Here is a 27,429-nt window from a genome sequence, read left to right as displayed (position 1 = left end):
CCCATGCATTGTACGGTACTTCACTACTTACCCAAAAAAGCTGATTTTGGTTCAATTTTATGTAAAATTACTTTACTAGCGTTAGTCATATGCTTTTTTTTTCACCCCTTCGCCCTATCGAAATCGCTGCTGCTTGTCTCTTCCACCGAAGCTTCAGTCTGCACTCTCGGTTGCAGCATCGTGCCCAAGTTCGCTCTCGCATCACATGCCCTAATCCCCTAACCTCGCCGCTGCACCTTGGTCACTGAACCTCGTAGCTGACGCTCGGCTTGCTCCTCTGCCGTTAACTCATCCCGCACGGTTGTTCTCTCCTCCTCCATCCTTAACCCATCTCCTTCAACGACTCACCGTTCTCTCCTCCTTCGATGTGAACTCATCATCTATTCATCTCCATTGTTGTTCGCTTGGCCTACTCCTCTTCGTGCCCTCCGTGTTCCTTATTCATCACCAGTCCCGTCCTTTCTAAACGCTAGATCGTTGCTCTCTGTCTTCATTGCTGCATGTGTTCCTCCATTGTTGCTAGGAGAAGAGAGGTAATGTTCTATTGATAATTCTCTATTTTTGTGTCGACAGCTATTTCCATTGCTGCTCATTTTATTTTTGGCAGAGGTCGCATGGATAGTGGATTGGGGATTGGGAGACTTTCATATTGAATTTTATTTTTTTGGAAATCAAATTTTCTGGATTTTTTAGGGCAATCAGAAATCGATGATTGAACGTGAGTGGAGATAAAAAAATAAAGTACTTTCATTTCTTGTGATTTTTAAGGAGGAAATTGATGAAGAATTTTTTGTCGACCTTGGAGAATTTCTTATTGTTTTACTCTTCTTTATATCAAACTGATTGTGTGAAAAGAATTATTGGAATTATCGAATATCATGATTTTATTAGATGGAATTGGAGATGGGCTGTATGACTAAACATACACCAAACCAGAGAGTATCTCTTGTCATGGATGAATCCTGTTTCTAATAAACGTAACTGATTATTGTAGATTTAAAGAGAACAATAACTGTAAAGAGTAGAAGTGAGTTGCACATGTATTTCCATGTGTCTGTCTGCTTACAAATATTGACTGTGAATGACATCATCACTCGATGAAGTATAGAAATCCAATTCAAATTTTGGCTGGACTCTTGGTTATGTATAATTCAAAGCTCAATAAATGTGATAAGAGTATGGGAAAGTGGAAGGACTTGTAAGTCCTGCAATGTGTTGCAATGGATGGACGTATAAAATGTCGCTTTAATCTGTGTGTTCGTTTTTAGATACGGTCGCATTGGTCAGGTCCATGGATTAATTTGAGGAGTATTGAAAGGACACTGTCACTAAGACTAAGCTGCATATGGTTTTAACTTTTAATTGATCATAAGTTTGTATCGCATGCTTTGAAATATTATGTTTATATGTCAGCATGAGTAGTTTTAGAAGATAATCTACTGATATTGCCATCATTGCAAGTCTAAATTGTAATTCTGAATGGTATAAAATCATACTTTCAGGGAGAATGATGTTGAATGGTTTTTATCGTTGATGAGTGCTTAACTAATGCTTTCATGAGTCATTTGGAATTAAGTGAGACGCCTGTTGTTGCTGTATTGAATCTTTCTCGTGTTGGTTTCTCTGAAGATGGTGTGAGATATATATTAGAAATAATTTTATCATGTGTTGAATTTAAAGATAGTAAACGTGGTATGCTCGGATCCAAATATTGGTTAAATCAAATCTCAGGTTGTTCTCAAATTTGTAGCTCTTTCAATGCCACAAGAGTTTCCTTTAATCTCACCATGAAAGAAATCAAGGATCTGATTGAAAGATTCCATATTTGAATGTCCATTTTTGAAATGATTAATATTTGAATATCTGTATGCTGTGATTGATAAATTTTAATGTACAACATATTTTTAAATTCAAAGGAGCTATCATCCCCTGTCATGAGGACATCCAGTCAAGTTATTGTATCAGAATCCATTATTCCCTCTGTAACCAGCATGAAGTGTAACACCAAGAGGATTGATATTGCTTAGATGCGGGATCAAGAAGCTATTAGTCATCTAAATAATCATTTTTGTACTCAACGTAGTTAAAACCGAATCATTCTAATGTGTCACACTGTCACAATTGCCTCAGGAAAGCAGCTTCTTGATCTGCGGTAGTATTGTGAAACTAGAGACATGTCATAGTTGGAGCTATAAGGGATGTTCCAAATGTGCAATAAAGCCTGGGGAACTCAATGGATTATTGATCTGCCCAAACTGTAAAAAGAAGTCTTGGGCTGTTGAACCTAAGTATTATTTAAACTCAATATCCCTTTGTAACAACTTTTTAAACTAGTTTTGCATGATAGATTAACCCTATATCAATAGGTTGAAAGTACACTACACTACTACAACAACAACAACAACAAGCCTTTATCCCACTAGGTGGGGTCGGCTACATGGATTATAAGACGCCATTGTGCTCTATCATTTATCAAGCTTTTAGGAATATTATTAATTAACAGATCACGTTCAATAACTTCCAAAAGTATTCTCTTAGGCCTTCCTCTATCTCTCTTAATCGGACTCAAAGTTATATGTTCCACTCTTCTCACCGGTGCCTCCCTTGGTCTTCTTTGTACATGCCTAAACCATCTCAACCGATTTTCTACCATTTTTTCCTCAATAGGTGCTACCCTCACTTTTTCGCGTACGTACTCATTTCGAATTTTATCTTTACGTGTATGTCCGCACATCCATCGTAACATTCTCATCTCTGCTACTCCAACTTTATGCTCTTGCTGTTCCGTTAGAGTCCAGCATTTACTACTATATAACATTGCCGGTCTGATAGCAGTGCGATAAAACTTTCCTTTAAGTTTATTAGACACCTTACGGTCGTAAATAACTCCTTTAGCTTTTCTCCAATTAAACCACCCAGCTTGAATTCTATTTGAAATATCTCCACTGATTTCGCCATCATTTTGAATAATGGCTCCCAAATATCTAAACTTTTCCACTTGAGGAATAATTTGATCTCCCAATTTCACTTCCAAATTATTGTCGAATAGTCCTTTACCAAATTTACAATATAAATATTCCGTCTTACTTCTACTCAGACGAAAACCTTTCGACTCCAATGTCCTCTTCCGTAACTCAAGTTTGCAATTAATCTCTTCTCTTGTATTTGCTATAAGAACTATATCATCCGCGAAGAGCATACATTTCGAAATTTCCCCTTGAATATGTTCCGTCAAAACATTTAAGATTAAGTTGAACAAATAAGGACTCAGAGATGATCCCTGATGTAGTCCAATCTTTATAGGAAAATCCTTTGTTTGACCACTAGGCATTCTCATACTAGTTTTTACCCCCTCATACATATCTTGTATGGCTTTAATATAAGCAATCCGTACTTCCTTTTTTTTTTAACGCTTTCCAAAGCACTTCTCTTGGTATACGGTCATAAGCTTTTTCCAAATTAATAAAAACTATGTGTAGATCTTTATCTTTACAACGATACTTTTCCATTAATCCCCTTAGTAGATAAATCGCCTTTGTAGTTGATCTACCTGGTATAAAACAAAACTGATTCTCAGAAATACTTGTTTCCAATCTCAACCTGTGCTCAATTACTTTCTTCCACAATTTCATTGTGTGGCTCATGAGCTTAATCCCTCTATAGTTAGTACAATTCTGAATATCTCCTTTATTTTTATAAATAGGAATTAATGTACTTCTCCTCCATTCATCAGGCATTTTCTTGGACCGTAAAATCACATTAAACAACTTAGTTAACCATCTCACCCCTTCTTCACCTAAACATTTTCACGCTTCGATAGATATACAATCAGGTCCGTTGGCTCTACCATTTGCCATTTTCTTAAGAGCTTCTTCTATCTCCTTATCACGTATTATTCGATAGAATGACAAATTTTGTTCTCCTTCACCAGTTACTAAATCCTCCAAGTTACTAGATGAATCCTCTCCATCATTGAAAAGTTTAGAAAAGTAAGTCTCCCATCTATTTTTAATTTCATCATCTGTAACTAAAGTTCTTCCCTCTTCATCCTTAATACATCTTACTTGTTCTAGATCTCTTGATTTTCTTTCCCTACTCTTGGCAATCTTATAAATATTTTGCTCTCCTTCCTTCGTCTCAAGGCTCTTATAAAATTCTTCAAAAGCTTTAGAACGAGCTTCACCCACAGCTCTCTTAGTTTCCTTCTTAGCCATACAGTACCTCTCCTAATTTTCCTCATTGTTACACAAATGTATGGCTTTAAAACAGTTCTTCTTATACTTGATTTTGTCCTGTACACTATTATTCCACCACCAAGACTCCTTATCTCTCGGGCCAGAACCTTTTGATTCTCCCAAAACTACTTTTGCAACCTCCCGTATCTTTTTAGCCATATCCTCCCACATGATGTTAGCACTTCTTGAGATTCCCAAATTCCTTTATCCAAAACATTTCGCTTGAAAATATCTTGCTTCTCACCTTTTAATTGCCACCACCTAATCCTTGGTGCTACTACTTGTCGACGTTTTTGGATTTTACTCATAATACACACATCAAGGACTAGGACCCTATGTTGTGTCGTTACAGCATCTCCGGGAATCACCTTGCAATTTTTACAAAGTCTTCTATCTGTGTTCCTAACCAAAAGAAAATCAATCTGTGACCTTGAGGCTCCACTTTTGTAAGTGATGAGATGCTCATCTCTCTTCTTGAAATAAGTGTTGGCAATCTTAAAATCATACGCCAATGAGAAATCAAGAAGAGTTTGTCCTTCATTGTTTAGCTCTCCAAAACCAAAACCACCATGCACCCTTGCATACTGACCAGCTTCCCTCCCGACATGCCCATTAAAGTCTCCTCCAATAAAAACCTTTTCACTCTGTGGTATGTGTCGAATCAACCCCTCCAGATCCTCCCAAAATAATTCCTTAAGACTGGCTTCTGTCCCGACTTGCGGCACATAAGCGTTAACAATATTAATAGTCTCACGTCCAATTATCATTTTTAAGGAAATAATTCTATCTCCAATTCTGCTAACTTCTACAACGTTCTTCTTCCACTCCTTATCTATAATGTTGCCTACTCCATTGCGTGCACTTACTTTTCCTGTATACCAAAGTTTGAAACCTTGAATATTCTTAGCTTCTTCTCTACGCCATTTTGTTTCTTGCAGGCAAAGGATATTGATTTTCTTTTGAATCATAACCCCGACAACCTCTACAGATTTATAATTCAATGTCCCAACATTTCAAGTACCAAATCTAATTTTGCTCTCATGGACTAACTTCTTTAGCCGCGTGCGTCCAGAATGTTGGTTGTTGCTAGTTCGTGTGATCTTCCCTCCTTAACTCTTCTTCTTGCTTTTGCTTCCCTATCATCTTCTCTCCTCCGTTGATGCCACACCAGCACTCTTGGTCATTGACTTTTTGGTCTGTTCTCTCCTCTATTGATTTGCAGTGCCAGCTGGTCTTGTTAATGTAAAACACAAAGAGGAGGGGAAGGAGGTGAGACCACTAAAGAGGTGGAGAAGAAAGAGGAAGAATGCAGTTTTGTCGAGCCACAAAGAAGAACAAGTGAATTCACTAAGTATTAGGAGATGTTTATAGCTGTCAGAGCAACCCCCTTCACGTTTTGATAGCAGGAGTGAGGGGAAATTTTGCGTCTATATTGGTTTCTCAAGTAACAAGAGACCCAACAAGGTAACCAAACTCTTCCTTCTGAATTTCAATATAGCTTATCCAATGGCAATGCCAGTTGATTGCCTAGTGCCATAATATCCTAGTCTAGTAGTTTGTCCTGCATATATGCAAATGGGAAATCAATCCTTCTAGGAGTGCACGTGCTTCTCCAAAACATTTGTTTTGAGATTGTATGCATATGTATGTTGTCCTATGGCATGTTAAGTTGGGAAAATGGGCTGGCTTGGCCCTCCTTGACGGGCTTAGGCCTAAAAGAGCCAGCCCGTTTAAGCCTGAGTTCTTTTTATGATCCTAAATGTGAAGCCTGGCCCTCGACATAGCGGGCTCAAGGCTAGTCTTACGGGCTTCAAGCCCTTTTAACTGTTTTTATTTTTTTTTTCAAACAAAAAATTACTTCATTCTAGTATAATACCCAATTAAGAAAACAATGAGAAAACTAACTAAACAACATCTAAATGAACTAAAAACACAAATAAAATGACAAGAAGGCGCCAAGCAATGGATCAGCTAACCCAACAAATACCCAATCTAGATCAGATGAGATTAATGAACTGAAATATGAGATTGAGAGATCTAGATGAATTAGGGGATTTAGGGGTTTTTCTTTTGACTTTCCTTCAACAAATATGGGCTCACATGTGATGTGGAGTAAGATTTAGTTTATTTTTTTTTCAAGTCTAAAAAGAGTTAAAGTTATGAAATTATATGTGGGCCCGAAATTAAATGGGCTTTGGTGTCCAATTTACAAGCCCGACTGTATTGTTATACAGCTTTAAATGGGCTAGCCCGACGGGCTCGGCCCGTTTTCCCTGCTCTTGATGTGTTTGGTGATTCATTTTCTTAGGTGTTATTTATGATCTTGTTGCTATCTCTTTTGTGTTCCTTTCATTTTGGGGGTGTTGAATTATGAATGCATCGTGTTTGCTTATGATAGAACTTGGAACTATTATGAATGAGTGATAGGTCAATTTGTTTTCTCAATAGTGGATCAAAGAAGTAATTTTACACACGGGATTTAATTTATTTGACACCAAGACCAGAGTAATTCTTGCGTTTGCATTAGGTATGAGGTTGAAAGCCTCAATCGAGGATATGCTACTTGACAAGTGCTTTTTCCTCTGTAGAAAATCTGCAGCCTTTGGCCTCACACCTCTTGGTCTTTAGGCATTGGCAATGGAAGTGATGGTGAACAAATTTCAGGCAAAATATAAAAAAGCTAGGGAAGAAATAAGTCGATGGGATGAGCTCCAATCTCATTTAGTTTCACAGTTTAGGAATGCTTCTTCTATCATTGATAGGTTGCAGGTGAGCAAGTCGCTTTTAATCCTTCCTTTTCAGTTGAAAATTTAATTATTGCCCCATTTTTTTCAATCCTTCCTTTTTGGTTGAAAATTTAATTCCTCTCCCATTTTCTTTGACTGTTCATAAGTTTATATAGCATGCGCTGCTCGGAAGTTCAAATTGGCAATACATTGGTTCTAAAATTACTTGGGATGTCTGGATGTAATCAGGTGCTTCAAAATTCCAAGAACTATGCTAATTTAATCTTTATTGGTGGTATTCAAGATGCTCTTTTGTCCAAACAGATGGGATCCTTGGAAAACATTATGGTTTCTATGAGAAGTACTGTGTAAGATTCTATACTTTTTGGGCCTACAATTTATTTAGATTGGCTAATGTGGAGAAATTAATTTATTATGCTTCACTCCATTTCTTTCTTTCCAAATTTTCATTGCATGAGATCTGAAGTTATTCAGCATATTATTAGGTATTTTGATATTTTGAATATGTTATATTACTAGAGTCTGGACTTGCTTCTTCTGAGGTTCTGCTTTTCATAAGGGCAATTATTGAAGTGTTTGTTAAATTTATTTGAATCTACTTTTTTGGATTTGGTACTCCTCTTTGGGGCTTTGTTTTAGAAGTTACTTGCACTATTGGTTTCTTAAAATACCCAAATTATTCTTGCAAAATTACTATTTCCATGTTTATTTGGGTAATTTTGGTTTTTTCAATATGGAAGGCGGTCAGTTCCCCCCCCAACTCCCCCCCCCCAAAAAAAAAAAGGACAGGCTTGCAATAATTGATAGGGATGCGAAAGCAGAATCGTGCTAGTTTAGGGACAGAACTCTGAAACAACAAAAACACAAGAACAAAAAGGAAGGGACGAAATTTATGACAGAAATAAAGAAAGGTATGAAGTAAACAATAGGATAATGATCAAGGAGAAGATCCTCTAGAGCACCTGCCTCTAGGAACCTCAACCTTCGAAGACACCACAAGAGTTGATCACGCTCTTGATCACGTCGGTTTCTCACACGGGATACCACCACAAAGCACTAAGGCTCACAAGAGTTATAAACTCTAAAATGAATAATTTCATTCAACTTCTGTATTGTTTACAATAGGGAGCATGCCTAATTTATATAGGCTCATAGAAAAATATTTCCTAAGATTAAAACCCTAATTTCCTAATACTAAAAGGAGAAATAATGATAAAATATTTAGCCACATAATTTAGGAGATGTGATCCTAAAATTATGGGATTACAAAATTTAGAAATTAATATTATAATTAATTCTAACCTTTGACTAGACTCAAAATAGAAAATCAAATCAAAGGACCATTAAAATAGGAAATAATTTAAGAGACAATCAAGGGATCATAAAGGATTTGAAATCACGCCACCCTTGACTTCTTTACTAGGGTTTCATGCCTCCTTGCATGCAAGAGGCTCAACTTGTAGTCTTCCTTGCATTGGGCTAAGGTCTGCATCTCTTGGGCTTGACCTTTCATGAGTTTGGATCTTAAATACATTATACACGTATAGATGCTCTCCTTTGGACTTGAGGGGAGTGCCCCAATGCTCTCCAAGCTCTTGAACTTCTTGCACAAGACTGAATAAGGCTTGCTTCATGGCTTTGGTTCGGGCTCTTATCATTGGACCTCCAATATGTTGCAATGGGTCTTTAGGTACGTTGGATTGGAAGTATTGGGCTCCTTCTATGTCACCATGCTCATGATTACCATCCTCAGGCTTCGTTGCCATTAATGCTATGTCACCCGTGCCATGGGGTCCATCATTCCCTCCCAGTTGGAAAGGATTCGTCCTCGAATCTGCAGAATCATATAAAGATAAATCAGAAACATTAAATGTGGCACTAACATTGCCATAAGAGCTAGGCAAATCAATTTTGTAAGCATTATCATTAATTCTTTCCAAAACTTGAAAAGGTCCATCTCCTCGAGCTTGAAGTTTGGACTTCCTTTGATTAGGAAATCTCTCTTTCCTTAAATGTAACCAAACCCAATCTCCAAGCTCAAAGATCACACGTCTCCTGCCTTTATTAGCTTGCTTGGCATATTGCTCATTCTTTCGCTCTATGTTTGCTTTAACCTTAGCATGTAAGTCCTGCACAAACTTAGCTTTTTTCTTGCCATCAGTATTAGCATGCTCAGAGAAAGGCAAAGGTAAAATATCAATAGGAGATAATGGATTGAAACCATAAACAATTTCAAATGGAGAATAAGAAGTAGAAGAATGAACAGCCCTATTGTAAGCAAATTCAATATGAGTAAACAATTCAACCAATTCTTCAAATTCTTCTGAATTATTGCTCTTAATAGTGTAGTCAGTTCTGTTAACTACCTCAGTTTGACCATCAGTTTGTGGATGGGCAGTAGTGAAAAAAAGTAACTTAGTCCCTAATTTATGCCATAGGGTACGCCAAAAATGACTAAGAAACTTCACATCTCTGTCACTCACAATAGTCTTAGGTAAACCATGCAAACGAACAATCTCTTTAAAGAATAAGTCAGCAATATTAACAACATCATTAGTCTTAGCACAAGCAATAAAGTGTGCCATCTTAGAGAACCTATCAACAACAACAAATATGGAATCTTTGCCTGCAGAAGATTTAGGCAATCCAATTACAAAATCCATAGAGATATGTTCCCAAGGGTGAGAGGGGACGGGTAAAGGAGAGTAAAGTCCATGAGGTTGGATCTTAGATTTTGCCTGTCTACATTTAATGCATTTATCACAAACAGATATGACATCTTTTCGCATGTGAGGCCAAAAGAAATGATCAGACAAAATAGCCAAAGTTTTATCTACACCAAAGTGTCCTATCAAACCACCACTATGTGTTTCCTTAGTAAGCAATTCACGCATAGAACAAATAGGAATGCATAATTTATTTTTCTTAAAAAAAAACCCATCAAATTTAAAGAAATCACCAGATCTATGATTTTCACAAGATTTCCAAATATTTTCAAAATCAGGATCAGTTTTATAAAGATCTTTTAGAATCTCAAAACCAAGTAATTGAGCATGCAAATAGGAAAGTAATGTATATTCGAGATAAGGCATCAGCAACGATATTTTCTTTACCTTGCTTATGCTTAATCACATAAGGAAAGGTTTCAATAAATTCCATCCAGCGAGAATGTCTCTTGTTTAACTTACCTTGAGACTTGAGAAACTTTAAACTTTCATGATCAGAATGAATGATGAATTCCTTGGGCCACAAATAATGTTGCCATGTTTCTAAGGCCCTCTTTAGAGCATAAAGCTCTTTGTCATAGGTGGAATAATTCAAAGCTGCGCCGTGAAGCTTTTCACTGAAGTAAGCTATGGGCTTAGAATCCTGCATTAAAATAGCACCTATACCAATACCAGAAGCATCACATTGAATTTCAAATGCTTTAGAGAAATTAGGCAAAACAAGTAAAGGGGCATTAGTCAATTTATCCTTTAGGGTTTGGAAGGCCCTTTCTTGTGTTTTATCCCATTTAAAGGTCGCATTCTTCTTAACAAGTTCATTAAGAGGGGCAGCAATGCTAGAGAAATCCCTAACAAATCTCCTATAGAAGCTTGCTAAGCCATGGAAGCTTCTCACTTCACTTGCATTCTTAGGGGTTGGCCATTCACGAATAGCCTTAACTTTCTCCTCATCTACACGAATTCCCTGTGATCCAACAACAAATCCCAAAAAGATAACAGAGTCCATGCAAAAGAAACACTTTTGAAAATTAGCATATAATTTATATTCCCTCAAGATGTCAAACACATTTTTAAGATGATTCATATGATCAGTCAAAGATTTACTATAAATCAAAATATCATCAAAGTAAACCACAACAAACTTGCCTATAAACTTTCTAAAAACATGATTCATTAATGCCATAAAAGTGCTAGGAGCATTAGTCAAACCAAAAGGCATAACTAACCATTCGTATAATCCAAATTTAGTTTTAAAGGCAGTTTTCCATTCATCACCCTCTTTCATACGAATTTGATGATAACCACTTCTAAGATCAATTTTAAAAAGATAGAAGCACCATGTAATTCATCAAGCATATCATCAAGTCTAGGGATAGGGTAACGATACTTTACAGTGATTTTGTTGATTGCTCTACAATCAACACACATCCTCCAAGATCCGTCTTTTTTTGGCACCAAGATAACAGGGACAGCACAAGGGCTAAGGCTCTCACGCACAAAGCCTTTCATCATCAATTCCTCTACTTGGTGCTGGATCTCCTTAGTCTCTTCAGGGTTAGCCCTATAAGCAGGCTTGTTTGGAATAGCAGCTCCAGGCAAGAAATCTATCCTATGCTCAATTCCTCTTAAGGGAGGAAGTCCATCAGGAATTTCATCAGGGAATAGATCTCTATAATCCTGCAACAAAGAGACAGCACTAGAAGGCAAAGTGGGGTCAAAAGTATTAGTAGAAAAATAAATATTCTTGGAAATTACAATAAGAGCTTGCTCACTCATCAAAACCTCTTGAATCTTACTTTTCCCACACAATAATATTTTTTTTTCACTATTTTCCTTCACTCCCACCATTCTATTTTTTCTTTTCTCACCTTCTCACCACTCTTTTTCCTCTCTTTTGATTGATTTTCAAGTAAAGTAATACTCTCTTTCTTTTCTCTCTCACTCATGCCACAATCAAGGAGATCTCTCCTTTGCTTGTAATCTTGAGTAATCTTTAGTTGATCTTCATAGGCTTGGATGGGCCTAAGAGGATTTAATACAACAGTCTTGCCTTTAAAAGGCACCTTGTAACAATTTCTAAAACCATCATGAGTAGCCTTACTATCAAACTGCCAAGGCCTACCTAATAACAAGTGTCCAGCAAGCATAGGGGCTACATCACATAATACATCACAAGTATAAACTCCAACAGAGAAAGTAATCAACACTTGCTTAGAAACCCTAATTTCAGCAGAATCATTCAACCATTGCAATTTGTAGGGCTTAGGGTGTGGGGTTAAAGGTAAAGATAATTTATCTACAAGTAAAGTGCTAGCGACGTTAGTGCAACTACCACCATCAATTACCATGCTACACACTTTCTCTTTGATGAAGCATCTAGTGTGAAAAATATGCTCGCGTTGCTCATGTTCATCATCCTCCTTTGGTTGAATATTGAGAGCTCTTCTTGCCACCAAGATAGAGTCAACTACACCATTGCATTCAAGCTCATCATTTGATTCATGGGAGGTAGAATCATCATCAACATTATCAGCATCATCTTTATCACTTTCATGCACACTATCATAGCCACCATCATCTCTCAAGATCATAACCCTTTTATTGCTACAATCTCTCGCCATGTGGCCCACACCATGACATTTGAAACACTTAATAGGAGAAGTGTTAGATGAATAAGAAGAAGGTTTAGGGTTAGAAGTTTTACCCTCATACTTGGTCTTTATTTCTTCCTTGGCTTGGGATGTATCTTTGGCTTTGGAATCCTTCCATTTGGAAGTTGTCTTGGAGTCTTTCCAAGAGGACTTAGAACGTTTGTTCTTATTTCTCTGCTCCAACTTTATAGCCTTGTGTATGAGCTCTTCCTTGTCCACAAAAGTGTACAAGTCAAGCTTATCTCTCAACTCTGGCCTCAAGCCATCCATAATTCTTGACATTGCTTCACGTTCATTTTCTTGAATGTTTGCACGAAACTTCAAGATATTCAACTCGTGCACATACTCCTCCACTCCTCCACTGTCATAGATCCTTGAGAAAACATTCTCAATTTTCTATTCAGCTCTGTATAGTAGTAGCTGGGGACATAAGCCTTTCTCAAGTACCTTTTAAGCTTCTCCCACGTTTTAATGTGCTTTTTCCCAAGTTGGCTTCTTTTGTACTGTAAATCTTGCCACCAATAAACAGCATAGTCAGTGAAATTCAAAGAAGCAGTTTTTACCTTCCTTGACTCAGACAAATCAAGAGTCATGAAGATTTGGTCCATTTCATTTCCCAATCAAGGTATTTTTCTGGATTGTTGCTACCCTTGAATGAAGGATACTTTACTTTTTGGTCCGGTAAGTCAACACCACGCTTTAAGATTTCTTTCCCTTAGGAGAAGGGGGTTCTTCATACTCCTCATCATCGCTGGGGATCTTATGCTTCTTTCCTTTAGAAGAGGAAGTCTCCGGCTCATCTTTATCCTCTTTATGGAACCTATGATCAAGTTCCAAGCGAAACTGCTGCAATTGTGTTTTGATAAGTTCTAAAACAGAGTTCATATCAATACTAGGGGATTCATCCTTGTTACTCATGTTCACAGAAGCACTAGAAACCATATAAGATAAAAATAGGTCCTCACACACACAAACTCACGTGTTTACTCTCAAGATAAAGTCACTCGTGTTTCACAAAAAAAAAATTAATGGCTCTTTTTTTTAATGATGAAAAACACACTTGCCTTTTACCACTCACTAAGCTTGTGGATAGAATCCAATGGTGAAACCAACACAAATCAAGAAACTAAGGAACAATCAAGTGAATATCTTCTAAATTAAGGAAACTAGAAAACAAGCACAAGGTGAAAAGAGGATTTTTTTTTTTTGCAATTTTGAAACAAATAGGAAAGCAAAATTTTCAAATAAAATTAAGCTTGTTAAAGGAAAAACCACACGTGACAACAAAAATAAGAAAGAAAGAAAAAAAGTCAAAGAGTCAAATACTCAAAGACAAAAATTAAAAACTAAATAAAATAAGAGAGTAGCACAAATAGCAAATAAGAGAGTAGAGAATTTGAAAAGTGCTACCAAAAATTAAAAATAAGAAAGTGATCAACGTATAAGACTTTCTTATCACCCAAGTTGACTTTTCTCTTTAGGCAACCTCTTGGTGACTTGGAGTTCAAGAATAGCCTTTTTCTACAGTCATAACTCACAGCAATATATTTTTTTTGTAAATTTTTTTTTTGAATTTTCGGATTTTTTTTTCTCTTTTTTTTTCTCAACACACTAACGCTTTTTTTTTTGCCCTTTTTTTTGCACGAATTTCTAGGTATTTTTTTTCTCTTTTTTTTTGAGAAGGCTAATAAAATGAAAACTCACATAAGATAAAAAGTCACAAAGATGAAGAAGAGAAAAACCAAAAGATAGAAGTAGATGGGGTAGATAAGAGATGATCACAAAAAGAAATAACTCAAGATGAAAAAGAAGAAGGAAGGACAAGAATTTAAACCAAAACTAGCAACCAAAGCTCTGATGCCAATCTGATAGGGACGCGGAAGCAGAATCGTGCTAGTTTAGGGACAGAACCCTGAAACAACAAAAACACAAGAACAAAAAGGAAGGGACGAAATTTATGACAGAAATAAAGAAAGGTATGAAGTAAACAATAGGATAATGATCAAGGAGAAGATCCTCTAGAGCACCTGCCTCTAGGAACCTCAACCTTCGAAGACACCACAAGAGTTGATCACGCTCTTGATCACGTCGATTTCTCACACGGGATACCACCACAAAGCACTAAGGCTCACAAGAGTTATAAACTCTAAAATGAATAATTTCATTCAACTTCTGTGTTGTTTACAATAGGGAGCATGCCTAATTTATATAGGCTCATAGAAAAATATTTCCTAAAATTAAAACCCTAATTTCCTAATACTAAAAGGAGAAATAATGATAAAATATTTAGCCACATAATTTAGGAGATGTGATCCTAAAATTATGGGATTACAAAATTTAGAAATTAATATTATAATTAATTCTAACCTTTGACTAGACTCAAAATAGAAAATCAAATCAAAGGACCATTAAAATAGGAAATAATTTAGGAGACAATCAAGGGATCATAAAGGATTTGAAATCACGCCACCCTTGACTTCTTTACTAGGGTTTCATGCCTCCTTGCATGCAAGAGGCTCAACTTGTAGTCTTCCTTGCATTGGGCTAAGGTCTGCATCTCTTGGGCTTGACTCTTCATGAGTTTGGATCTTAAATACATTATACACGTATAGATGCTCTCCTTTGGACTTGAGGGGAGTGCCCCAATGCTCTCCAAGCTCTTGAACTTCTTGCACAAGACTGAACAAGGCTTGCTTCATGGCTTTGGTTCGGGCTCTTGTCATTGGACCTCCAATATGTTGCAATGGGTCTTTAGGTACGTTGGATTGGAAGTATTGGGCTCCTTCTATGTCACCATGCTCATGATTACCATCCTCAGGCTTCGTTGCCATTAATGCTATGTCACCCGTGCCATGGGGTCCATCAATAATACTTACCACCACCTATGAGCAGTGTTTAATATATTTCCTCCCAAATTAGTGACGGAGTAGCTTCGAAAATTGGCATAGAGAAGTGGCTTTAGCTGAAAGCTCCCAGAAAGCATCAGCAGTATCAAACTTAGCCTTGCAGTGCCATTTCATGTTCAGCTATCCTTATTTTTAGCATTAAGGGTTATTTTTGCCCCTCAACTTTACACGAAAGGGTCACTGGGTGCCTTTAACTCAATTATGAATCAATTTTATCCCTCAATATTAGAGATTCCCTTCCTCGTTACCTTGCCGTTAACTCGCCGTTTTCTTTACCGTTAGTGGGTCTCACATGGCAATTTTTTAATATTTTTTATTATAAATATTGGTTATTTATTTTTTTAAAATAAAAATCTCTTTACCATTAATTCACTATTAGTGGGCCTCACACTACATTTTTTTTTAATATTTTTTATTATAAAATATTTAAGTTCAAAATGCCCACCGACCTTTCGGGGTAAAGTTGGGTGGTAAAAATGACCCTTAATCTAATATTTATAATAAAAAATATTAAAAAATTGCCATCTGAGACCCACTAATGGTAAAGAAAATGGCAAGTTAATGGCAAGGTAACGAGGGAGGAGATCTTTAATATTGAGGGACAAAATTGACTCATGATTGAGTTTAGGGTATCTTTTGACTCTTGGGGTAAAGTTGAAAGACAAAAATAATTATTAATCTGTAATTTTATATAAACTGTGAATGCTAATTGTAGGAATTAAGCAGAGATGTTTGCTGTGTTATTTTTGGCTGTCATGTAGATTTTATCTGGAACATTATATCTCTATTGGTTTTCCACTTACAACGACATGAACTTCTTCAGGTTCTTTTGATTAAAATTTTGAAGGAATGTCGCATGTTTTGCCTTTTAAAAGAAAGCTTATGATCTTAAGAGATGTCTTTAAAAGTGAGCTAATAAATTTAAATGGCACTTTCAGGGAAGAATTTCATAAAATTGTTTTATCTCTTGAGAGAATTCACCGTGATGGTAGACAACTAGTGAAAGGTGGCTCTTCATGTCCAACTATGAAACAGCTGCAGCAGCGACTTGGCATTAAACCTAGCCTTACTGATTGCTTGGATGGCCTGTTGTTTCTTCATGACATACACGACTCAGAGTAAGTGGTATATTTGATTTTCGTTTACATTGTGCTGTTAGCAAAATTGTGGAAATGAAATTCTTCTGTTTTCTTGTGTTATCTTGGTTTCTTGTGGGGGCTTCACTAATAAGTTTTTCAAAGGGTGTTTACTTGTTTGATATGCGAAGGGACTGATCTGGTATTTTGAGACATACATACATTATACATACATACATACATAAATACATACATACAAATATGTATTGGAAGGAGAAAGAAGGAAATAATGGGAGGAGAGGAAGTGATGAGGTTGGGAGAAAAACCATATTTCTCTGGTTATTACCAGCACACCTTTTTGTAGCAGGTATCAATTGAAGACATCAATAATCTTGGCAGTATCAGCTGGTGCCTTGAAGCTCAGGTATGGAGATTAATGGTAAAATTCAAAGCTTTTGGAGATTTCTTTTTCTCCATGTTTATATTTATTTATATATTGAAATTTTATATCAATGTTGTCCTCCTTCTTATTCTATATTATCATTTTGCGTTGCATCGCAGTGGCAATGATCTCAGTGAACTACTACAACTCTTGATTGATCAACCCAACATCCCTAGTGAGGAAGGTATGCAAGAATTACTTGTTAGGTAGAAGTACTACTCGATAATGAATAAACTATTAAATTAATTTATGTCTATATGCACATCCATGTCATTGCTTTGGCTACAAGCCTACTAGACATTTGTGAAAGTAACCATTTTTTATGGAAACTCCGTGTAGAACCTCGGTACGCACAATGGTTCTCCTATACGATCCTTTGGTAGTTAGGTTACTTACGTGGTTTTCTAAAATTGAAACTTCACAGTTAATCTGTGTTTCAATTCATCAAATCTCCTATTCATCACTCGGAAAAGTATTGGTTTCCTTTGAAATTTGTTTCAAGTAGCATTTGGACTGGTGGATGTGGATTTAAATTTTAGATTTAAGATCTTACATTTCAAATTTATATATTAAAATCTTTTGTTTGGATAGTTTAAAATATTTTAAATGAAAAGAGATGAGTTGAGATTTAAAATGAAAATAAAAAAGTAAAAGTGATGAGTTTACCTATATTTTTTAATTGATGAGAGATAAAAAAATATACAAGAGTGATAAAGGCATCAATAATAAAAACACGAAGAAAATAGATTTGAAGTAATTATAATTTTAAATGATTAGGGTGTAGAGAGAATTTAAAATTACAAACAAAATGTAATTAAAAAAAATGTATTTGGATTTGAATCAAATTTAAATTTATAAATTTTTGTAGATCCAGATCCATATCTAAATCCCCATTAATCTACACACATCTTAAAATGGATACATTTCAGTTTTCTTTTTACCCTTTTTTCCTTGGATTTCCAAGATGTTCTTGCCTGTTGGTGAGCCATAATTGAAACCCGCGAGTCCTTTTGTTTCCTTGAAAAGCTTGTAGATTGTGTATAATCTTTATGGAGCATTTCCATGCTCTTGAACTTTGAAGGTTTAATCTGAAGCTATTAAACCTGGCCAAGTTCACGAGTTAACTCGGGTTTAACAAACATGTACTATGGTTAAATAAGTTTCTTGCCTTTTCTTTGTATTATGTTAACTTCTTCCTATCTGACAGTAGACATTTCCTTGCAGTTCAATTCGTCTTTGACGTCATATGTGCTGAAGAATGTTAATACTGTTCTATTGCTGCTATTGACGTTGTGTATAAGATGAGATATTCTAGTATCCATTGTTTTTTAATAATAACTATTTATTTATTTTATTATATTTTGTTTAGGAACACAGCTGTCTTTGAGCATTCACAAAATGATTTTTTAAATTCTACTTTCCAACCAATGTATTTCATTTTCCGTGCCAAAATGATTGGATAATTTCCAGTAAAAACCTGTATTCGTGTCCAAATGTAGACTACGGTGAGTCCCAATAATTATTAATGCTGTCTCAAAGTAATTGGCACTTTGGCAGTAGTTGGAGGAATATAATCTTTTTATTTACTTTTTCATTTGCGGTAGAGCTAACGGACCTGATTGTATATCTATCGAAGCGTGGAAATGTTTAGGTGAAGAAGGGGTGAGATGGTTAACTAAGTTATTTAATGTGATTTTACGGTCCAAGAAAATGCCTGATGAGTGGAGGAGAAGTACATTAATTCTTATTTATAAAAATAAAGGAGATATTCAGAATTGTACTAACTATAGAGGGATTAAACTCATGAGCCACACAATGAAATTGTGGGAGAAAGTAATTGAGCACAGGTTGAGATTGGAGACAAGTATTTCTGAGAATCAATTTGGTTTTATGCCAGGTAGATCAACTACAGAGGCAATTTATCTACTAAGGGGATTAATGGAAAAGTATCGTTGTAAAGATAAAGATCTACACATGGTTTTTATTGATTTGGAAAAAGCTTATGACCGTATATCAAGAGAAGTGCTTTGGAAAGCGTTGGAAAAAAAAGGGAGTACGGATTGCTTATATTAAAGCCATACAAGATATGTATGAGGGGGTAAAAACTAGTATAAGAACGCCTAGTGGTCAAATAAAGGATTTTCCTATAAAGATTGGACTACATCAGGGATCATCTCTGAGTCCTTATTTGTTCAACTTAATTTTAAATGTTTTGACGGAACATATTCAAAAGGAAATCTCGAAATGTATGCTCTTCGCGGATGATATAGTTCTTATAGCAGAGACAAGAGAAGAGGTTAATTGCAAACTTGAGTTATGGAGGAGGACATTGGAGTCGAAAGGTTTTCGTCTGAGTAGAAGTAAGACGGAATATTTATATTGTAAATTTGGTAAAGGATTATTCGAAAATAATTTGGAAGTGAAATTGGGAGATCAAATTATACCTCAAGTGGAAAAGTTTAGATATTTGGGAGCCATTATTCAAAATGATGGCGAAATCAGTGGAGATATTTCACATAGAATTCAAGTTGGGTGGTTTAATTGGAGAAAAGCTAAAGAAGTTATTTGTGACCGTAAGGTGCCTAATAAACTTAAAGGAAAGTTTTATCGTACTGCTATCAGACCGGCAATGTTATATAGTAGTGAATGCTGGGCTCTAACGGGACAGCAAGAGCATAAAGTTGGAGTAGCAGAGATGAGAATGCTACGATGGATGTGCGGACATACACGTAAAGATAAAATTCAAAATGAGCACATACGTGAAAAAGTGAGGGTGGCACCTATTGAGAAAAAAATGGTAGAAAATCGGTTGAGATGGTTTGGGCATGTACAAAGAAGACCAAGGGAGGCACCGGTGAGAAGAGTGGAACATATAACTTTGAGTCCGATTAAGAGAGGTAGAGGAAGGCCTAAGAGAACACTCTTGGAAGTTGTTGAACGTGATCTCTTAATTAATAATATTTCTAAAAGCTTAATAAATGATAGAGCACAATAGCGTCTTGCAATTCATGTAGCCAACCCCACCTAGTGGGATAAAGGCTTGTTGTTGTTGTTGTTGTTGTATTTACTTTTTCATTTGCAATAAAATATAAATAAGTCAATAGTAAAATTGAATGACACATTGATAAGAGATAAACATAAAGATTAAAATTTTAACAAAAACAGAGAGTTTAATGGAACAAGGAGTGGCAGTGGCCTATCGTCGTTTTCAGCATTCACTTCACTCAGTCCTCTGTGCTCAAACAGTCTCAGCTTCACCATTGAAGTAATCGATGAGCCAGCAGTAGCCTCTCTCCCTGGCGGACCATGTTTTCCTTTTTTTTTTTGTCATTTTTAAATTAAATTTATTATTATAATATTACGTATTTATGCTATAAAATAAAAATAAAAAGTTTTAAAATTTAGAATAAGTAATACAAAATTTAACTTTAAAGTATAAACGTATTTTAAATTTACATTTTATCCAAAAATATGAAATATATCAACTTTCCGAGTATTAAATAAATGCCATCTCAAATGGGATCATTGTGGTAAAGGGTTAAGGTCTATTTTAATTACTTAATTTTTTTCTTTTAAGGAATGGTGAGATGGAGGGAAAAAATTAAAATACAAATAAATTTTAAAATTATATTCAGTATATTTAAAATTTAAATATTTTTTATTTTATACATGTTTTGAATAATTAATTTTTAAGATAATATAACTTTTAGTACTTTTTTTTTGAATTATTGCTTCTTCAATTTTGACTCGATCTTAGTTCTTGTGGTTTCTTGAGTTAAAGAATAAAAAAAGAGACAACAATACTTTTAATTTCTGCACTTTATTTGAGTTTTGTTATAGGTCCATTCACTTTTTTTAGTATTTTAGGTTTTTATAACTTTTTCAAACGTTGGTCCTTATAATTTTATAGAGATATTGTCATGGCACAATTAGTGTTAAAAATGTTAACATGTCTACTAACACCATTAAATTTGTGCTTATGTGTTAATTTGGCATTGATGTGGATTTTTTAATAAACAAAAATACAAAAAAAGGCTACATTAGACCAAATTAAAAATGCTAATGTAGAAACAATTAAGAGGGTTTTGTATAAGAGCACCCTTACTAATTCACAATTAAATTTTCAAACTTAAAAGAATACTCAAATATCATTTTTGCAACTAAAATTAGAGTATGATATAAATATAAAAGCATGGGATGCCAAATAGGTTCAAAGTATTTGCATTTTAAATGAAAAACAACAATTCAGCAAAATTAGAGGAGTGTGTTGAAGCAAGTCATTATGCATCGCAACATATTCCTTGCTATGTTGGTTTCTCCATTCGACGTTTAATTGAGATGATCTAAATGTTTATAAAAATCTTTTTTTACAAACAAGATAATGGCATTGGTTTGACTCTTAAAAGATTTCACACAAAGGAGTTAGACACGCAAACATATTTTATCTACTTTTCAGAACACAAGGGTGTTCAAAACTCAACTACATATGCCAAAGCTAGAATTAACACTTATACTACACTCAATAAATTCAGGACAATCTATACAATACACCATATACACACAATAACAACAAAGTCACAATTTCAAGCCTCAACCTCCTAATATAAAAAAACAATGAGAGAGATCAAGCATTTGAAACAATGTTCATGCAAAATAAGCAATACACTTTTTTCCTTATATTTGCACTAATGTTTTAGCCCTATACAAATCAACACATGACATATAAATAACCTCAAGACTCAAAATATAGCAACCTCAATCATGCAACAACTTAGTGCAAGTATAAATTAAATCATGATCCTAGTTGGTGATATCTTAGAGATTGCATATAAACAAATGAAAATGGAAGAATTACAATAGCAATGAGCAAATTCCTAAACCTCAGGAGCTTTTCCCTTTGAGCTAGAGCCTTAAAATGTTAAGAGAGAGGAGTAAGTACAACTACTCAGTAACTATGATACATCTATCCTATGTAATTGTTTATTGATTGTCAATAAAACATGGGTAAAATTTATAAACGTAATGTTTTGGCAATTAGCAAGAAGAATAACATTTATTCATACCAAACACAAGTAATCTCGTCATCTCATTCACAACTTAATTATAAAACATGTTGCCACACAAGGACAACCATGTGATAAAGTCATAAACAATTATCTCAACTTGCCATAAACTTAACAACCATATGATAATATTAGATACAAAATTCATGATCTAGTCATCCTTATTTCCCCTTTATATCTTCCAATTGAAACCGTGGGCTATCATTCAATTAGGGCTCCATCAGTGTGAATGGAGTATCCAAGCTCACCAATTGTGAGGAGTGTCCTGACTAAAGAGCATTACACTGACTCTCGGACTATGACTTCTTTCATTCTTGAATTCCTAAGGTGTCATAAACTCTAAGCTAATCTCCTCAACAAACTGATGGAGTTAGCTAGGTTTAAGTCCTTTGACAAACAATAAGATAGTCCCTCAATAAATAGTGGCATAGGGCTTACCCCTCGATTCCAACAATTGGTAGCCATTACCATGTAGAATTTTTTAATCTACTCCTCTTCCAAGGCAAACTCCTGCAAAAAAAGAGTGTGCTATGTACTATGCTCTCTCATTTCACATAAAACTCATAAGGTTTACAATAATATACTAACACATGTGAGAATCATTAGTATTTTCATAAATATTCTCCACTTCAATTCTTACTTTCGTAACATATTTTCAATTCTCCATTTAACACATAAGGCATTCATATGCTAACACAACCACACAATTGTCTCATCAACTTAACAGATTGCATATTTCAACACAGAGTTATGATATATGCACATTTCAAATCGCATTATGCAATTATAAGCATAATGGGATAATTAATACTTCACATATATTGCACATAACTTAAATCATAAAACTCAATCTTTAAAGTATATCATTCCATTTTCACAATAAAAAATCAATTAACAAATAATTACAAGGAAAAGACTCCCCCAATTACTTCTAACTTTTGAGAGGTCAAACATTTACCTCTTAATAAATGCTTCCAAACTTGCTCTTAAACTCAAACTGGTGCTTGGACCAAAACCATTACCATCATTTACACACCTTAAGCTTCCAATTTCAATTCTATAAATACTCTAAAATTCTCATTCTTAAAATCCAAATTTATCCATTGGGTTTATTAACTTCTATCAACCCCAACCAATTTCATTAAACTCTTAGCTCATCATTAATAGCATTCAAACCTTTCTAGCCACCCTATTTATTATGAAAATTCAGCTATAAATGCCTGCCCCACAACTAAAATGTGTAATCTCATGACTCTTAGGTTTAAATACTTCAAATAACTCCTGGCAACTCCATTTGAGTCAATGGATTCATACCATAACCTATAAGAATCAAAAATCAACTCCCATCAACAAATCTGTAACATTTAAAAACTTCAAATATGAAAAAGTTGACTAATTAAGGGATAAATTAGTTAAAAATATGATTAAATAATAAAAATATGTTTTTGAGTTGTTAATTGAATTTTTGGGTCATATTTGGCTCTAAATTGAGTTAGGATGGAAGTTGGATCAAGTCGAGTGGCATCGGGGGGAGCAAAATTAATATTTTACTCACTGCATTGTGAGCCATGGCTTGTGTGGTGTGCATTACGGTGCACGACACAGTAAACAACTTGAAATTTTGAAAATCATCAAAGAATGATAGTTTTTATGGTGAAAAACCTAGAACACGAAGGGGCAAGTTTTGGGCACTGCTAGGGCATCATTTTGGAAGGATTTTGAAGATAATTTAAGCCTTCAAACTCTTGAGTAAGTTTCCTTCCTTTCTCCTCTACCTTTTTATCTCATTTTCTATGGGATTTGAAGTGGGAGAATTTGCTCTGAATGGATTAAGCCATGAGTCTATGTTTTGAAGGTTTCTATTGACTCTAAAGGTTTGATTTAGGTTTATTAATCTTGGATATGTGGTAATATGAAGCTACTTTGTTGTTTGGTGAAAGTTGGATCAAGCCCTAACTTCATCATGGGGTTTTGAAGTGTGATAAGTTGAGATATTAAGTGTTATATTGTGAGAGAGTTAGAGGGAGGCTTAAAGGGATTTTGTAAATAAATTCTAATCTTAACAAATCTCTTTGTTGAGAATATGAGTGAAAAGTGGGAGAATTGAGAGGTTATTGGTAGCTAATAGTACTTGTGTTAATTGAAAATTAACATATAGTACTTGTTGATGTAGATTGTGGTGTGGGAAGACTTATCTTGACACAAGAAGAGATTTGGTACCACGAGTAACCCTTTTAGTAACAAAAGGATTGAGGTAGCTAGATAATTTACATTATTTATTACCTTATATAAGTTATTTTCAAGTTGTTCTTGCATGATTTGTTATGTATATATGCATGAATTTTGTAAAAGTTAACTATTTTAGAAAATAAGTGGAGTATTGATTTGTAAAATGTCAAGTTTTTGAAGTAAGTAGTAATATTCATTATATTGGTTTAGAAAGTGGTTTATGCATGGTCAAGTGAAGATATGTACTGAAATGTGGCATGTTAGAGGGTTGGAGGTCGCCCTAGTGGAGTTAGTGAAAATTAAGTTCATATAACAAAGCTGGCATCTCGGGACACCAGGTGCAGCACTTACTCTCGTTAGTACCCGAAAAGGGTGCGGTGTGACACCCCAATTTCTTGTAATAGAGGAAACCAGTAATCCAGAAGTGGTTTAGGACACCTTAGTGGGGTAGTCCTACCATGGATGGTGAGCTTGGTGACCATACATGTGGTTTGGTTATGTGAAATAGCCTACCAGTTCGGTCGGGAGTATTAGAGGACCGAATGGTTAGGGATCATGCATGTAACTTGTGGTGATCTTATATGGTATGTTTATTTTACTTGATTTAAGGCTTGTTTATAACTTGGCATGTTAATCAATAATGTAGATTATCTTAGTTACTGAGAGTTTTATCTCACCCCCTGGTTATCATTTTATAGGTTCTACCACTGAGATTGAGCCAAGGAAGGAATCGGGCAAGGGCTAGCATACTAGCTATAATCTTATTATAAAGCCTGATTTTATTTTGAGTCATGTGCATAAACTTATATGGATGGGATTATATATTACCAACTAAGAATGTATATCATTTTGATTGGTTGCACTTGTCTCGTACTATGTTATTTTATATTTTAGTCCAATATTGTATATGATGTAAATATGTGACAATTTTTGTGGTGATGGGCTAAAATACTAATACAAGTGCAAGGAATGTTTTATCTATATTGTGACAATATATATATATATATAGTGTATTATGTGGCAATAGAGGCCGAATAGTACATGTAGTATTGATTGTGTATTTTGGCCATATTGGGTGAAAGGGCCATTGAGTGGCCAAATTTTGTGTTTGGTATGTTTTTGTGTGTCTGAATGCTTAATCAAGTATATTTTGATCCATTGGACTTGGTTCAAGTCTCACAATAGGTTAATGGTATAAGTTATGAGTTTTGGGTATGATACAACGTGAAAACTTGCCTTTCTATGCCACATGCCGTGGCGCATTGACCATGAGCCATGGCGCATGGACCAAAACACTCAAAAATGACATTTTTGGCCCTATTTTGAAGTGTTTTGCTTCCCAAAACTTTTTCATGCTTCCAATATCTTTATAAATCATTAAGTTTGAGCTCAAACTATAAATTTGAAGGGTTTTTATAGGATCCCAAATATTTCACAATTGTTTTGAAAAGATTATTAATTTTAACCCATATATATATAATGTGAGATTAGGAGCAAATTCTTGCTCCTAATTATGATTGTTTGTTGTGATTATGTGGTGAATTTTGATAATGTCAACGTGGACATTACAAAATCCTAACCTAAAACTTGAGAAAATGGGTTGGGAAGGAAGAAGAAAGAGTTAGGAAACTTATTCTTGGGGTTTAATGGCTTAAAAACACCTCCAATCCTTTAAAAATGGAAGCCCTAGTAGAGCTCCAAAACTCTTCCTCATTCTCACCTTCTTTTTCTAATTTTTGAACTATTGTATGCTCTTCCTTATCAAAATTTTGAGCCGTGTGCCGTGGTGCATGTTTATTGCATCGTGGCATATGGCATAAATTTAGCCATGTTTTCTGTATTGAAAAGAATTAAAGATAAGTGTTGAAAATATGGAAGATGAGCTTTGAAAAATATTTAAGATGACTATTAAAAACATTGAGTATCGAAAATGCTAAAGATAAATACTAAAAATGTGAAATTTGAGTGCTACAAATTTGAAAGCTAAATATTAAAAATATTGAATATGCATATCAAAGAAATTCACTTTAATTTTTTTTTAAATTCTAAACAAGGATGTTGGCCCTCTTTTGAAAAGGTGATAGGATAAACTTCATGCAATATTTCAATTTAATCCTTTAATTTGATAAAGTATGTTTTCATTCTTTTAACTTTAGCATTGTTAGTTTCATTTATAAAAAAAATGATGGTATTGAACTATTAAACATTAACAAAATATTAACAAACATGGACATGTTAAGTATAATTTTTTAAAATAATAATAATTGACATAAAAAATAATCATTTATGACTAATAATATTAAGATTAGAAAATTGAAAAGTTTAAAAAACATCATGCAGTAGTTCATTCATGACTTCAAAGAGCTTGTGGAGCAGTATGTGTTGAGCCATGTGTTTTGATGATTATAAAATTAAGAGAAGAGATGATTATTACTTGTGCAGATATCAAGATCCATGAATGCGACAAAACCTCTAAGAACATGAAGAATCAAGAGAAGAAGAAATTCTATAGGTTTAAGTTATTTATTTCTCTTAAATTCAATGTGAAAACTATAAGAGCTTAATCACAATGTCATTTATTTAAAATGAATGCATCATCCTTAGGCTTTTAGGCTCATAAGTCCATTGATCTTAATTATCATACATTTAGAGTGCACTTGTGTTAAATTGTACATTTCAAGCTTACTCTGGAATGATCCACATTTGAAATGATATTTGTTATGCATTATAGGACTTGTCTTAGTTAATTCAAGTTTGAAAGAAAAGTAAGTCATGTTTGAATTACATCTAAGAAGTTGAGCTTTACATTGCATGACATTTCAAGCTTGAATTAGGATTGATTTACTCTTGATTTGTTACTTTAGGCATACTACATGACATTTCATGCCTGAATCAGAAATGGTCCACATGTGGTTTGTCACCTATGCATGTGCGATGTTTTGATGAAGCTTCTATGCTCTAATTCATGCTTGAAAGGTTTTTGCACACACGCTTAAATTGTCACATAGCATCATATTGCATTTAGAAGAAGTGACGATTCATGCTTGGGAGGAGAATTTTCATGTTTGATTTGTCATTTGATCATATGAACACAAATCTACCATAAAAAAGCCTCAAGTCAATCAAGCCAATTCAAGCTTGATTTGTAAAATGCTCAAGCATGATTTGTCACCTAAATGAACTAAGTATTTCTGTCATGCTATCTATGCATGAATGTATTTTAGATTCACCTATGATCTATCATGCAGAATGGCTTGGGATTTTGGCCAGTCACTTTATGCGTGAGTGGAAGTTAGTTCTACGTGTAATTTGTTGTCCAAAATGGCTTTGGCATTCTGCTAGTCATGTCATGTG

At 34.8% G+C, this 27,429-nt stretch overlaps 1 protein-coding gene across 6 annotated transcripts; it reads left to right on the top strand.

Moving 5' to 3' along the window:
* Window positions 1-106: 106 nt before the first annotated feature.
* On the top strand, window positions 107-18,151 carry LOC129306379 (uncharacterized protein At5g43822). 6 transcript variants are annotated; one of them, XM_054946947.1, is made up of 8 exons: window positions 107-533; window positions 5,458-5,699; window positions 6,824-7,004; window positions 7,211-7,329; window positions 16,204-16,383; window positions 16,706-16,765; window positions 16,903-16,967; window positions 18,008-18,151. In XM_054946947.1, the coding sequence occupies exons 3-8, from the start codon at window positions 6,873-6,875 to the stop codon at window positions 18,046-18,048; spliced, it is 597 nt and encodes a 198-aa protein (XP_054802922.1). In that variant the 5' UTR covers window positions 107-533; window positions 5,458-5,699; window positions 6,824-6,872; the 3' UTR covers window positions 18,049-18,151. The 6 variants fall into 6 exon arrangements, with proteins under 6 accessions (XP_054802922.1, XP_054802924.1, XP_054802921.1 ...); XM_054946949.1 differs by lacking the exon at window positions 5,458-5,699 and having other exon boundaries at window positions 16,709-16,765; XM_054946946.1 differs by lacking the exon at window positions 5,458-5,699.
* The last annotated feature ends 9,278 nt before the right edge of the window (window positions 18,152-27,429 follow it).

Source organism: Prosopis cineraria, unplaced genomic scaffold (assembly GCF_029017545.1).
Source record: "Prosopis cineraria cultivar Desert tree isolate PC_DT_omini unplaced genomic scaffold, ASM2901754v1 PC3, whole genome shotgun sequence".
NCBI lineage: Eukaryota > Viridiplantae > Streptophyta > Magnoliopsida > Fabales > Fabaceae > Prosopis > Prosopis cineraria.
Note: the sequence above shows the minus strand (reverse complement) of the source record. Positions and strands in the feature narration are given on the sequence as shown.

What these genes read in the sequence shown, in the direction of transcription:
- LOC129306379 (XM_054946946.1), top strand. Translation starts at nt 6,873, where the DNA reads ATGGAAGTGATGGTGAACAAATTTCAGGCAAAATATAAAAAAGCTAGG. An exon ending in CTATCATTGATAGGTTGCAG is followed by an intron (nt 7,005 to 7,210) that starts GTGAGCAAGTCG and finishes GGATGTAATCAG; the next exon opens with GTGCTTCAAAATTCCAAGAA. An exon ending in GCTGGTGCCTTGAAGCTCAG is followed by an intron (nt 16,766 to 16,902) that starts GTATGGAGATTA and finishes GTTGCATCGCAG; the next exon opens with TGGCAATGATCTCAGTGAAC.